The sequence below is a fragment of the Macrobrachium rosenbergii genome, chromosome 7 (assembly GCF_040412425.1).
Source record: "Macrobrachium rosenbergii isolate ZJJX-2024 chromosome 7, ASM4041242v1, whole genome shotgun sequence".
Taxonomy (NCBI): domain Eukaryota; kingdom Metazoa; phylum Arthropoda; class Malacostraca; order Decapoda; family Palaemonidae; genus Macrobrachium; species Macrobrachium rosenbergii.
Window position 1 is genome coordinate 40,836,473 of NC_089747.1, and position 16,267 is coordinate 40,852,739.

A 16,267-nucleotide genomic window follows, 5' to 3' on the forward strand; every position below is an offset into this window, starting at 1 on the left:
TGACTGGAACGAAGACCAATACCCAGCCAGCATAGCTGGTGGTTGAATAGCACTGATTAGGTCCATTACAAGTGGATTATTAGGGATTAGAAACGTGATTAGACCGTAGAATTCACAGCGTGATTTGCATACGCGTGCGATGAATGGCGAACTGGGGCCGATAGCAGGGCGAAGGCTGCCAGTGAGTTTGTGGGTTTGGGTTTAGATTAATAATAATACATAATAATACACACACACACACACAAGTAAATGCATTCATACAAACGTTCATACAAGCATACGTCTGACCGTGAACGAACGCTTATCAGAAAACGATTTTGCAGAGAAAACGCACGAAGCGTCTCACAGGAAGATTACAGTAAAGACCTTAATTACAAGAAGGTGGTGCAAGGAAAATAGAATAAGAGAGGCAAAGGAAAAACCAAGAGTAGAAATAGCGGATGGAAAGGAGAGAGAGAGAGAGAGAGAGAGAAATATCTAAATAATAGAACTGAGAATGGGGAACGTGAGAGACAGAAGAGCTTCCAGCGGTACTGCGTGACGTCACAGAGCCGATGCAGTTTTATGTACCAACACAAAACCAGACAGTTTTGACAGAAAGATGAACTGTTTGGACGCAACGCAGTCAGACAGAGGCAGAAAAGTGAACTGCTTAATGGCAAGAGACAGAACAGAATAAATAAACAAACATATATATATATATATATATATATATATATATATATATATATATATATATATATATATATATATATATATATATATATATATATATCTGGCAATTGACTAGACAATTACACAGTTAAAGAAGGCTGCAGTTTGGCTGTTAGCGGATACCTACAAACGATAACCAACAAATAATAGAATTATACAGTTTACAGAGAAGGACACTCAAATATGCATGCATGCATGCACGTACCGTCGACCAGGACATTTAAGATACAGTGAAGACAGTTCCACATACGGTGCAAGACGGACCAACATTCACAAAGACAGGCAGAACAGTTTGACACACAAATTTTTAACACGAAATTAAAGAACGTAACATGGGCCAAAACCAAAATAAATGAAATGAGGGGATGATAAGGCTAAATATCTCTCTCCGGAAGATTAAACAGTGAATTATGTACTGTAGAAGACTGGGGGAAAAGGGAAGGAAATCATACAATGGGGAATACTGAATCTCTCTCTCTCTCTCTCTCTCTCTCTCTCTCTCTCTCTCTCCTTAAAAAGGGAAAATACGGTATATAGAAAACATGTCTCTTCTTCCTAGTTATGAAACACCTCTCCCCCCCTCTCTCTCTCTCTCTCTCTCTCTCTCTCTCTCTCTCTCTCTCTCTCTCTCCTTAAAAAGACAAACAGGAAATGTTCCTTTCTTTTCTAGTTATGAAGTACCTTGCCCGGCCCCCGACTCTCTCTCTCTCTCTCTCTCTCTCTCTCTCTCTCTCTCTCTCTCTCTCTCTATTGTACTTTTGTTTCCCTTCGTACTTTTCCCCTCTCGCCACTTTCCCTCAAAAAGAAAGTTGCCTCTGTTATGCAGATGGACATTTATAACTTCCTTAATTATGTATGGACGGCAGAATGGCGAAATTTAATTGCTACAGCCAACTGCAACAATAACCTTTTGTTGTCCCTCCCACGTAAATATTTCGAGAGAGAGAGAGAGAGAGAGAGAGAGAGAGAGAGAGAGAGAGAGAGAGAGAGAGAGAGAGAGAGAGAGAATAGAGCAAAATGGCTGATGAAAATGGAACTAAGTAACAGAAGGAATATTATATAAATAAGTATATATATATATATATATATATATATATATATATATATATATATATATATATATATATATATATATATATATATATATATATATATATAAAAGTATATAAATATATGAGTAATGAGAAACAGAATAATAAAATGTCAATCAATTAGTCAAAAATGGAAAAAAAACTGAAAACAGAAATAAATGAAAAGGAAGTCAGGGAATATTAGAGACAGGAGACAAGAAACTTCATAATAACAGACAAATATTTATGGTGAAACTGATAAGGGAGTCTAAAGCATTGGCAAGCAAGGAGGTATTTAGTAATAATGAGAGAGAGAGAGAGAGAGAGAGAGAGAGAGAGAGAGAGAGAGAGAGAGAGAGAGAGAGAGAGAGAGAGAGAGAGAGAGAGAGAGTTTTTGAAGGAGTAATTAAGATTTTCTAAAATGCATTGCAGAAATATTAACAAAACTACATAGTGAATTTTTTTTTTAGTGTATATGGGAGACTTTACAAAAGGCATTAGGCAGGGCTACTCAGACTCCACAGAGAGAGAGAGAGAGAGAGAGAGAGAGAGAGAGAGAGAGAGAGAGAGAGAGAGAGAGAGAGAGTTTAAAAAGAAAAGAGAGAGAGTTTAAAAAAGAAAAGGTAAATGTTACTACATATCTTTACAAAAGCTTAAAGTTATCTCTCTCTTATACTACATATCTTTCCAGTTCTCTCTCTCTCTCTCTCTCTCACCAACACACACCCACAATAAAACAAGCAAGAGGCAGCAACCTACACCTTAAAGGGAGGAATCAAGCGAAGACGAAGCTAGAATAAAATGAGGAGGAAGAGAAGAGGAAATGGAGGATGGAAAAGGAGACGAGGAAGAATAAGAAGATTAGGATTAATTAGAAGTAGCAACAAGAGATAAAGGAGGACAAAGAAGTATCCGAAAAGGTAACAGGAGCAAGTGGAAGAAAAGGAAAATAAAAAGCTGCAAGAGAAGAAGGAATTTAAAGAGGCAACGTGGGGAGAGAGAGAGAGAGAGAGAGAGAGAGAGAGAGAGAGAGAGAGAGAGAGAGAGATCAGTTTGAGGAGGAGGCGCAGGAATAATCTGAAGAGTTTAGCGAATCAAGGGAAGAGAAAAATCAGCAGAAAGGAATGGAGGAAGAAGAATTTAATACGATACTAGGAGAACGGTGAGCAAGAATAGGAAAAGAGGGAAGAAGAGGAAGAATTTGAAGAGGTACCAGAACAGAGAAAAGAAAAAAGGAATACGGAGGAGGGAGAGGAGAGGAGGAGGAGGAGGAGGAGAAAAGAACCACCTTATTGTTATTCACTTAAGGTAATGGCACTGGTGAGGGCCAGCGCACTGGATCCCAAGCACTGGGTGGAACATCAGCATTTGCAATCACCTTAAGTGCCAGAGGACTTCCTCCTAAAGCTCCAGTCGCACACAGCCTTCAAGCTCCAGAACACCTTGAGGCTCCAACACCATAGAAAGCTCTGCTCTGACGCCTAAGCCACTATGACAAATTACTTCGAATGACTCCGAGGTTGTTCTCTGAATCTGACACTTGAAGTAATTCTCGCCTTAGTTTTCTTAGCTGCCATGAGATTTAATATTCTTCTCATTTTCATATAAAAGAGGATGGGTGGGCGTCGACTTAACGGCCTTGCAACAAATCCTTGCAACAAATCATGGCGGTCTGGTGCAGGGGATCCCGTCGTAACAAGGACAGAGCAGCAATGAGCTGAAGCAAATACTAAGAACTAGAACGTAACTCTGCAGGGCACAGAGGCACTTTCAGAGCCACTTTTCTACTCGTAAGCTTGGCTCTGAAGGTTTGTTCTTAACCAATAGGTGGAAAATGAAGAAAGCTAAAGTTAATTATTACTATTATTATTATTCAGAAGGTGAAGAACCCTATTCATAGGGAACAAGCCCACCACAGGGGGCCACTGACTTGAAATTTAAGAAGCTTCGAAAGAAGTAACAGAAGGTAATGGGAAATACAGAAAGAGGAGATCAGTTATTCGAAAAACAGGTGAATTAACACAAATTAATAAATAAATTAACAATTTAATACATAAATAAAAAATGATGACAATTAAAAGGAAGAATGAGTTGTGGACCTCAGGGACCTCCTTGAAGTACGCCACACACAACACAGCTAGTGAGACCCAACCATTTACAAGGCTGTATTTGTCATTCTATAAAATCTGTTTCAGGCATCAAATCTCTCATGAATGAAGATTTTCACAGAAAGTAAATATAATTCTCATATGAATAATTACGGCTACGATGAGAATTGTGGGTAATTTTTTTTCTGAGCCTCTTGAAACATTGATGAGAAAAAACTGTCAGGTATTTAGCATGTTCTGATCTACAGGTCTCAGCTCAGTGGTTAGTTCTCTAAAGCGTTTATAAACATTACGCTCCCATTTAGGTTCCTAATGCTAAGTTCCAAGAGCGTTTTGGATCCTGTTATTAAGTTCTCACTATTACATTTCGGTTCCTTGGGAACCCTTTGGTTCCAATTGTTTTAAGTTACAAAAACGTGACAGGCTGCTACATATAAATATATGTATAGACCTTTTATATAAACCTATTTCAACAACGTACAGATATATATATATATATATATATATATATATATATATATATATATATATATATATATATATATATATATATATATATATATATATAGTTACATGCCTGAATTTACTATTGCTGGTATTTCCGTCGTGTATATAAATTGCAAGCCATCAAGCTCTTGCTAAAAACTCGAAAGCCACCCACAGTGAGAGAGAGAGAGAGAGAGAGAATGTGTCTGTGCACAAGAAAAGCAGAATTAAACGCACCAAGAAACATGAAAACCAAATACGCCTTAAAGAACAGCAAATATGACCGCAAACTCGTTAAGCGAGACAGTAATGGGCGAAGCCACTCATGCCACGCTGTTTATCACAACAAAAATGTCGTCACTCCGTTTACATTACAACCAATTCACTCAAAATAATATTTTAAGAGTATTCCTTAATTTCCTTTAAAATTTTCTTTAATAAATACTACGCTTTCAAGGCGTCAAGGACGTCCTTGTACTAGATACAACAATTTATATTTTTTGAATTTTCAGTTTTACTTTAAAAGAAAACTATTATAGAGATGGCTATTTGTCTGTCCGTCCTCATATCTTAAAACCTACTGAGGCTAGAGGGCTGCAAATTGGTATGTTGATCATCTACCCTCCAATCATCAAACATACCGAATTGCAGCCCTCTAGCCTCCTCAGTAGTTTTTATTTTATTCAAGGTTCAACTTAGCCATGATCGCGAGTCTAGCACTGCTATAGGCACCAACAACACAGGCCACCACCGGACCATGGCTGAGAGTTTCGTACAACATTATACGCTGTACAGACAACTCGATTTTTTACTTGTTTTTTGAGGCGGTGGAAAGAAAGGGCAATTTGGGTCCTTACCCAACTCAGGTTTTAAAGAAGAAGAAAAAAAAACCACTCACACAGTTCGAGCCAAAAGCAATAAACAATGTCCAGACTTGAAAGGGGGAAAAGAGTAATCGTGGCGAACCCCCCTCCCCCCAAAAAAGGGTGGGGAGAAGGGGGGGGGGGTGAAAAAACCTAGTCCACACCCAAAGGACTAAAATCTACTCGTAATCTAAGGAACAAGTAGGAAACTTGATCCAAACTTGAGAGGAAAATTCCCTCATCAAACCTAAAGGAAAAACTAATTCCTTCTTGAGCCCCCTCGAGAGAATAAAAGATCCACACAAAACAAGAGAGAGAGAGAGAGAGAGAGAGAGATCAAACCTCGACCAAGCATAGATAGAAAATAAAAACTTTGCTTAAACGAAAAGGGATATAAATATTAAACAAACTTATCCAAGTCAAAAAGAAAAAAAAACTAAAACCTAGAATTGTTTGAAAAACTGAAATGAACATAGAGGTCGCCTGTTGAAAGCAAAAAGGTTGTAGGCTACAGGGATTTGACAGATAGTGGGATTGAGAGAGAAGGACAAGATTCAAAGAAAAAGAGAGCTCAGACAAAGAAAGATTTAGAGAAAACAAGAGGCTTTAGGCTCCCGCAACCTCCGAATCCGCGACGTCAAATGGTGTCAGTGAATCAATCAACAACAAAGGGATTTTATATATTTTTTTGTTGTTTGTCTATGTTTAGTATAATACATATATGGTGCATTATGGTACATATGTATGTACGTGTGAATGAGTAACTGTTCATCTTGTTGTAACATGGTGTTAATAGTTTGCTCTCTCTCTCTCTCTCTCTCTCTCTCTCTCTCGGAGATATTAAAAACTGTTATCTACTTGGCGCGCTCTCTCTCTCTCTCTCTGTCACACGGAGGAAGACAAATTAAACCAAATAAATGTGCATACAATTCTCTCTCTCTCTCTCTCTCACATACAATCAGGCAAACAAAATACTTGTGCACGTAAATTCTACACTGTTGCGTACATATTTTATAACTCTCTCTCTCTCTCCCCCCCTCTACCAAGCCCAAAAAAAAAATACTTATATAAATTCTAAACTGTTGCGTATACATTTTATAGTGCCCGCCCCCATATCTCTCTCTCTCTCTCTCGCTCTCTCTCTCTCTCTCTCTCTCTCTCTCTCTCTCTCTACCAAGAAAAAAATAATACTTGTATAAATTCTATACTGTTGCGTACACATTTCATGATCCTTCCCTCCCCCCCCCTCTCTCCTCTCTCTCTCTCTCTCTCTCTCTCTCTCTCTCTCTCTCTCTCTCTCTCCAGAGGGAGAACAGCAGGAACAGCAGAAGCAGGAACAGCAGAAGCAGGAACTGCAGTGGCGGCGGACGTCCCACCTTTTCTCGCGCGAGAAGTAATTGAAGGGGTAACTGAAAAATTCCAACATTTACGACGCGGCGAAGAGTGTCCCTCGCCATTACGCCGGGGTTTCCTGGTGTCAGCCGCGGCTTTGCACGGGTTCTTTATGTCCAAGGAACACGGGGGGTGGGGGAGAAGACCCTGACGAAGATGGGGGAGGGTGGTGTTCGGAGGGAGGGGAGACAGAGGGAAGGAGGGGTCTCTTTACCTCCAAGGCAGGATGGTCAGCAGAGAGAGGTACATCCCCTCTTTAGAGGAACCACAGTACCAGCAAGGAGGATGAGCAAAATGCACAAAGTCTCGTAAGTAGCATCAAGGAAGAGAAGACTTGCTTGGGCTGGAGGGTCTTGGGGAGGGGGAGGAGGAGGTAGGAGGGAGGGGGTTAGGAAAGAAGGACAAGGCTGACAGCCCCTGTGTTGGGTAGGAAGATCAGGAAGAATATCTGGGAGAGGCCAAAGAAGACGGATTAGCCCCACGTATGTTGGGAAAGTTTCAGAATAGACACTGGGTAGAAACAGAGGTCAAGGTGGAGTTGAAAGGTCAAAAAATAGAAGGGTGTCACCTACTTTTATATATATATATATATATATATATATATATATATATATATATATATATATATATATATATATATATAGAGAGAGAGAGAGAGAGAGAGAGAGAGAGAGAGAGAGAGAGAGAGAGAGAGAGAGAGAGAGAGAATATCGGAAATCAAGGGATACTATGGCAAGAGGGGGGTGGGGAGTTCAAGGACCTAGTGGGTATGGCACAATGATCATTAGAAAGTCCAGGTATCACAAGGTGGCCCAAAGGTCAGGTATGTACGCCATAGGGCTACTTAGACCAAATATCTTTATTTGGACGAGGAATGGGGATGCGGGCCTCAGGGCGAGATGGCCAAGTAGGAAAAAGATTAAAGGGGAGGGATGTGGGGGGGTCAAAGGTCAAGGTCACCTTCTCACGTTGCTTATCACTTAATGTTCTCAACTTCCATTATTAAGCTGATTTTCGTTCTTATTTTGTGGTTTGCGTTCTCCTATGTTTATCAGTTTTGCCTCCCACCTACATTCCGTCTTCTCTTCTTTTCAGGCTTCGACCATCCACCCCCTACCTCTCTTTTCCCATGCGGAATGGAGAAAGGAGACAAAATGGGATAAATAGAGGAGAAAGCAAACCACAAAATAAAAGAGAGAAAGAGCTGGACTCTCTATTCTGGAAAGTTTTGTGATCGAGAGATAACACAAATGGAAGATTGGAACATGTGTGCTAAAAATACCCCAGCAAGACTCAAAGGATGAGGTTGCTAGCCTCACGCCGTCTTAGCAACCCTGACTGACGCTAATACCCTTCCGGTGGCTATCGTGGATCATGCCTGGATCGGACCCGGACCTTGCAAAAGCGAGCCCAGTGTAAAGAAGAAACAGAAAATGAAGAGAAATGAAAGGAAAGTAAAAAAGATTGTTATATAGAATATATAAATCTATATTTTATAGAAGACAAAATTAATATAGATAATAGTGAGGAAAGATATTATAGAATATTAAACTATTACAGAACGAAAGCATTAAAATTGATAACAGACAATTGAGAAATGAAAGGAACACAAAAAAGATTTTTGTAAAATATAAATCTATATAAATCTATATTCTATAAATAATATAGTGAATAGTCAGGGGGATAATATAGAATATAAACATTCGTACGAGACGGAAATATAAAAAAAAGCTAAAAAAAAAAAAGATATGACATAAACAAGATTAATAATCGGTTGAAAAGAAGAGAGAGGCGTAATAAGAGAAATACATGATGATACATGACAGTATTTGAAATAAAAGATACATAGTACAGCAGAGGTTGATAATCAATAAAATAGTTTTAGATATAAAAGAAATTATCCTTGTATACATGAGGTAAAAAAAAAAAAAGTAGCCCGTAATATTATGCAATTAGGAACTAAATTCTGACGTAAGCATACAAATATTATTGCAAAATTTCATATTACACGGAAATATTAAAATCTTCTCCGACTAATCTACGTCAACTACAAAATAAAACGTATCGATTAAACAATTACATTTAAAAATATTTATGATGGGGAAAATAATACAAGGATTACTCTCAGAAAATGGAAATGAGAGAGAGAGAGAGAGAGAGAGAGAGAGAGAGAGAGAGAGAGAGAGAGAGAGAGAGAGAGAGAGAGAGAGATTAAATGATTACGTTTAGAATAAAGATAAGGAAAAATACAATACACTTTCAGAAAATGAAATGAGAGAGAGAGAGAGAGAGAGAGAGAGAGAGAGAGAGAGAGAGAGAGAGAGAGAGAGAGAGAGAGAGAGAGAGAGGATTAAATAATTACGTTTAGAATAAAGATAAGGAAAATCATACACTTTCAGAAAATGAAAATGAGAGAGAGAGAGAGAGAGAGAGAGAGAGAGAGAGAGAGAGAGAGAGAGAGAGAGAGAGAGAGAGAGAGAGAGAGGAGAGAGAGAGAGAGGATTAAATGATTACGTTTAGAATAAAGATAAGGAAACTCATACACTTTCAGAAAATGAAGATGAGAGAGAGAGAGAGAGAGAGAGAGAGAGAGAGAGAGAGAGAGAGAGAGAGAGAGAGGATTAAATAATTACGTTTAGAATAAAGATAAGGAAAATAATACACTTTCAGAAAATGAAAATGAGAGAGAGAGAGAGAGAGAGAGAGAGAGAGAGAGAGAGAGAGAGAGAGAGAGAGAGAGAGAGAGAGAGAGGATTAAACAATTACGTTTAGAATGAAGATAAGGAAAATAATAAAATTTCAGAAGAGAGAGAGAGAGAGAGAGAGAGAGAGAGAGAGAGAGAGAGAGAGAGAGAGAGAGAGAGAGAGGATTAAACAATTACGTTCAGAATGAAGATAAGGAAAATGATAAGAAAAGAGAGAGAGAGAGAGAGAGAGAGAGAGAGAGAGAGAGATTTACAAAAACCTTGCGTTCGTGTACGTTAACTGTTTTCCTACCCAATGTCGATCAAACGATTATGTGAAATATCTTAGGACGGCGCACGCGCACGTGAGTTTGCGCTCATATATTTGTGTTGAATGTACAAATTATAACAGATAGTTTTACGGGACTTTGTTTGTCTTCAATTGTTTGTAGACGTCCTAAACAAGTGGATATTTAGGGATATTTTATGTGGGTTTGTGTTCTGGGCAGAAATTATCTTGTCTGTGTAAATATTTAGGACACGACATTTTGTCGTGAATTTCTGTTCAATACTGGAGTCAGATTTGCGCGAGCACTTACGGATACCTTGGGCGCATTTGTTTATACACACAAACACACACACACAACTCACCACAAAACTCGTGTCAACTACATATTATTCCTCACCACAACAAAGGAAGGAGAGATTCCTCCCGCCAACTTTTTTCCTCACGAATTCCCCATCATTCCCCCCAGAAACAAGACTCCTCATCCCCGAGGATTCCCCAAGTTCCACGGGGACATAAGGCAGAGATATGTAAGAGCCGCGGAGGACTGCACCTCTTTATTTTCTGGACAAAGTAATTTTTCTTCTCTCTCTCTCTCTCTCTCTCTCTCTCTCTCTCTCTCTCTCTCTCTCTCTCTCTCTCTCTCTTTTCTTACTGTTTTCCCTGGATACAAAACTTTGTAATTCTCGAGTGGGGTAAGCAAAAGAGCTACTTTTTAAAACTGCTCGTATTTTCATGGCGTGAAGAAATACGAGTATAGAAATATGAGACAAGTATAATGTTTGTATTACCGTCTTAAGAGACGCGAAATAAAGTAAGTGTGTAATGTAAATTAGCTGTATATAAAAGGGGCAAGTATAGTATTATGTTGGACGATAATACAATGCATTTATGTGTACTTATCATCAATGCGATGCCATTTCAATTCGCTTCAATCAAATCAGAAATTAATATTCATAATTCACTATTTCAAGTAAGTGTGTAAATGTGTGATTAGGTCTTGCATACAAGGTATATGTATAGTACTGTATACTGGCTAACAATACAATGCACTGATGTGTACTTATCATCAATGCGACGCCAGATCAATGCATCGTGTAAAATTAAATCAATCAGGAAGTGTGTATTGTAAAATCAGTTCTATGTGCAAGGGATATTATAATATTGCAGGCTGGACGATAATACAATGCATTTATGTGTACTTATCATCAATACAATGGCAGACCAATCAGAAATTAATATTCATAATTCAAAATTCACCATTTCACAGCAACTACAGTACGAAGAGGCAAACAATTTCCGCTACAGAAATTAAGACATGTTTATAGAAGCACAGTGTTACACAAGGTTATATATATTAGGTTCGACAGTTTAGGTTAAGATACAAATAAAATACTAGCATTATGTAGAGTAGCTGTCACAGATACAGTTTCTCAACTACAAAAAATTAACAGATTGGTTAATGAAGCGTCGAGCTACAGGTATGGTTAGGTTTAATGAGGCCAAACAGGGTTAATGAATACAGTCGATTTTTCTTGGTACTTTTTTTTTTTACATAGACAGAAGCCTATAAGAGGAAAAACAATCACACAGACACCCGAAAACAACTAACAAGGAGGAGAAACAACGAAGGGGAAGGGAAACAAAGGAAAACAACGGCATATCAAGAAAAACAACACAGTAATGTCAAGACGAACAGCAAATCTGCAACAAGGAACGGAAACACATACATGGCAATACATGGCGTGGCTTAAAGATCAGGGGGAAAAACTCAGCAAATAAAATAATATACCTTTATTTTCCCAGAAACGAAGAAGGAGGAAAGAAAACGGAAATAAAAGTGGAAACGAAAATGAAAAAAAAAAAAAATTAAGAATTTTGTTTTCGTGCGACATCCATATTTCTTTCATCTCTTGTTAAGAGAAATATTCCCACTTCTGTGACGCCTCTTGTGGGATTCCGGAACTTGCCCAGCTTTGCTTAGGCTTCCCGAGCCTCAGTGCAACCCATTACCATACCCACTACAGACTTCTCAATAGAGGTCACCCATCCAAGTCGTGACGAGACTAAATGTTCAAGTTTTTCAACTTCGCAGATCGAGAATATGTTGTCATATCTTACCCAGACGAAGTTAACACTAAAGATAAGCAAGCAGTAGTGTCCCAGACATGTGGAAAACATGTATAAAACATGTATAAAACATTTAGGAAACATGTGTAAAACATGTAGAAAACATGTGGAAAACATGTAGAAAACATGTAGAAAACATGTGGAAAACATGTAGAAAACATGTGGAAAACATGTAGAAAACATGTGGAAAACATGTGGAAAATATGTTGAAACCAATCACAGTTTGACTCTAGGAACCATCACGAACCCTGTCTATAAGAATTATCTCCTTCAGATCTATATCATATCGCTCCACTGTGACGCCTATATATTATCAGCGCCTGCAGTGACTATATACACTTTCAACGACGCCTATACGAGTATATTATCAGCGCCTGCAGTGTCTATATACACTTTCAATTCTGTGGCTGCAAGTCAATATCTGTGACAGTAAAGATTTTGTCTCTATAGGATATCATTCCATTATGCCTTATGTCTATAAACTACTAAGTCTTTTTCTATATATTTCTCCTGCATGTCTACAATGCCTATGCACACTCGATCCTGTTCCTATAGGATATCCTATGTGCTATCTATCATTTAAGATATGAATTCTGTGGGTCTATATAATATACCACTTCTATATATCAGCAGAATAGTCTATGTATCAATAATAAGTTACTTTATATAGTTGCTCTTATATATCTAAATTACATTACTTCCCTGTGTACGTAAAATAAGTCCTGTATGTATACAAAAATAATTTTAAAATGTAATATAAAGTATTGTAAATATATCTAAATGACATTACATCGATTCAGTTTGTACGCGAAAAATACTGAAAAACTATCAAAATTACATTACATCTATACATCAGTATGTATCTATGTCCATAATATATGATCTATGTATGTTTACATAATTTTTTTTTATAGAAGGGGCTGTGACATTTGCATCACCCGGGGACAAATTCAATGTCCAATATTTGTCTACAGGATATGATCTCTGTTTGTCAACAGAATTTATTTTTTATGACAGATTGTGACAATTACATCACCAGGGACAAATTCAATGTCCAATATTTGTCTATAGGATATGATCTCTGTTTGTCAACAGAATTGATTTTTTATGGATGATTATGACAATTACCGAACCCAGAGACATATTTCATTCAGTGTCCAGCTGAAGAGACGAAACAAAGAATATACTGGACGAATATTACATAAGTGTCCAGAAATCACCACTGACCACAACAAACACCACCGTATGATAATTACCCACCAATCGACACAACGATATTAATTGTCAGTCTCCAAAAAGTTAACAAAAAACATCAGCCCACAAGGTAAAAAAAAAAAAACTATCAATCACCATTACACATACAAACGACCTCCTTTACATAATATCCATCGTCACCATTACACAAATATTCAACAATCACCAACGGTGAGAGAGAGAGAGAGAGAGAGAGAGAGAGAGAGAGAGAGAGAGAGAGAGAGAGAGAAGAGAGAGAGAGAGAGAGATCTTCCATCAATCACCTTTGGAAAGGTGGTATTTTGGAGAGAGAGAGAGAGAGAGAGAGAGAGAGAGAGAGAGAGAGAGAGAGAGAGATTGTACCTACATAATAACAGACAGAAACAGACAGACAATGAAGAGAGCACCGTCGATCAAACACCCGACCATACAGACAGCAGAAACGAGAGAGAGAGAGAGAGAGAGAGAGAGAGAGAGAGAGAGAGAGAGAGAGAGAGAGAGAGAGAGCCTTATTAGACATCATCATAGATCATAAAGAAAGAGATCACTCTGAACCGTACGATTGTACCTAAATATGACTGAGAGAGAGAGAGAGAGAGAGAGAGAGAGAGAGAGAGAGAGAGAGAGAGAGAGAGAGAGACTCACCCCACAGTCAAGCTGTACCCCGTGTACTGTTCAGGAGGCAAGTAGGGAGTAGTTGGAATGGTGGGCGGAGTTATTGTGGGTGGTGCTGTAGCGGCCGAAGGTGGTGGCAGCATTAAAGGCTCGCCATTGGGATCCCTGCCCTTGCTTAGAAGATCCAAGGCAGTCCTGTGAGGGGCGTTTGATTGGGGAGGGGAGAGAGGAGAGGGGGATGCATATTTACATTAATTGGTGAATCAAAGTGTCTTGCAAGTTACAACTTTTTTTTTTTTTTTAGATTTTTTTTTTTAATTTAAGTCAAGGTTTATGTTAAGGTCAATGGGCAACCTTTGACAAAAAAATCTGGACCTCTTAAGTTGGCAATATTTACCTCTGAATAGGAAAATACATGTCCCTGTCTTCAAGATTATAAAAATAAAGTGTCACTGTCTTTTTCAGTCTGTAAATTTATAAAGTGTCGTTTTTGAAGACTATAAAAAAAGAGTCACTTGTCTTAAAGACAATAAAAAGTGTCACTGTCTTGAAGGCTTTAGAAAAAGTGTCACTGTCTTCAAAACTATAAAAAAAAGTGTCACTGTCTTAAAGACTATAAAAAAGTGTTACTTTCTTAAAGACTATAAAAAAGTGTCACTGTCAAAGACTATAAAAAAGTGTCACCGTCATGAAGACTATAAAAAAGTTTCACTGTCTTAAAGAGTGAAGAACTGTCCCTGTATCAAAAACTTAGAAAAAGGTCACTGCCCAGTGCCACAGGTACGGGGCTTGGCACCCTTATGAAAATGGTTATTTGTCATAGGACCCCCGATTTTATTAACTGGCACTACGTCGAAAAAATGTAAAAAATAAAAAGGTCAAAAAAGGTCATTGTCAAGTGTTTCAAAGCTATTTGCTGACACTACTATAAAAATGGGCATAATCAGGGTCTAGCGATTTTTGGTGGCACTGTATAACATAAGAGGTCAGTGCCACATTTCTCGATTCTTAGCCTGGGATGAGATACTAGTAATGTACTTGAGATTAGTGAATAAAAATATTTAATAAAAACTATATACATTATATATATATATATATATATATATATATATATATATATATATATATATATATATATATATATATATATATATATATATATATATATATATATATATATATGAGTTACGTTATGGCACTGAATTAAATAATGACTTTTACGAATATTATACAATACGAAAAGCTAATGGTGTCTTTCAGCAGCATATAACATTAAAATCTTCTCATTCATTTTACGAAAGGCCCTATTTTGATTTAAACTATTGAAAAACTTTGGGAATACTGTAACAAAAGAAAGCTGTCTAATTAAGTGACAATCATCAACAGCATTTCGCAATTCTCTACTGGCAATGGGTAAGTTTTAATATATAAATTTTGAATTCAAATACGGGAGGGAAATATGCATATAAATTTCAATGTAACGCGGCCAGAAATGACGTAAGCATTTTGCTTTTTTTATTTTGATCTGAATGGAAGGTGTTTTGTTGTATTGCAGTGACACAGGTGAAGCTTTGGAACTTTCGTTACCTTTACTGTGGTCTTGTGTTCCTAATTTCAAAGTTCTGTCTTGTCAAACGTCAGTCTCGGGGAATAATAATAATAATAATAATAATAATAATAATAATAATAATAATAATAATAATAATAATAATAACAAAGAGATCCAGATTTTTTTCCAATCCTTGGTGATACTTTGATCCACCAACATTTTAGTGGGATTAGGCTAAAAAAGGCAGTGGTTGGATTTTGGAAAAAAATATATATTTCCTCAAATGTTAGCACATTTCATTTTAACAAGGAAAAAATTGGAGATTAATTCTTTTTTTTTAGTTTAAAAAAAAAAATAATAAAGTAAAGTAAATCAGGAATTATTCAAGAGAAAAGATCGGGAATGAAAACAAGGCTAAAATGAATAACTAGAATATACTTCACTCTCACAGCATTCGAGAGCGAAGGACTTATATATAAAAGTGTCAAGTCAAGTAAATAAGAAAAAAAAATGAGAGGGCAATTGCCGATAAGCCTTCGTCGAGTCAACCTCGTTTTTGAAAAATGTTTTTCCACGGATGGAGAGATTGGTTTAAACTGCCTTTTACAAATCCTTTTAAAACAATTTTTCTACAAGACTTTACAGAATGAACTAAGGCATACGGACCTTCTTTAGCATAAACTTTCGTCTGATTCCGTTATACTTCTATGGAAAAATGCTTAAACGTAATTTTAAATGCGTCACAGAATGCCAGATGGGTTTTCATCATCAAAAACTCATAACTCTGTTTTGTGGAATGCATCATAACTCTGCTTCGTGGAAAAACACCAATGTAAGACTGTTCAAAGACGCACCGTTTGTTAACGATTTAATCAGCAAAAAGGGAATTAGATACACAGGAGCTTTTTGATCATAACAGAGCATTTATATCAATTAATAAATAATATTTTGATACGAGAGGTCCATCAAAATATATTTTACTTTCCTCAAAGTACTGTGTATAGTCAAAAATATTACTGTGCTCATATACCATTTGGCTATGTTTGTAATTAGCAATAAAACTATATGAATAAGTTAGGTATCTTTAATATATTTTGTTTCCGCATATCCAATTCTACAGTGACCAATAAGGAAAAA

At 37.2% G+C, this 16,267-nt stretch overlaps 1 protein-coding gene across 1 annotated transcript in view; it reads right to left on the reverse strand.

Moving 5' to 3' along the window:
* LOC136840408 (KH domain-containing, RNA-binding, signal transduction-associated protein 2-like) overlaps positions 1-16,267 on the reverse strand; it is an 85,144-nt gene that overhangs the window by 19,938 nt on the left and 48,939 nt on the right. The window contains exon 6 of the mRNA XM_067107087.1: positions 13,612-13,776. Within this exon, the coding sequence (XP_066963188.1) occupies positions 13,612-13,776 (165 nt within the window). The remainder of the gene's footprint in view (positions 1-13,611; positions 13,777-16,267) is intronic.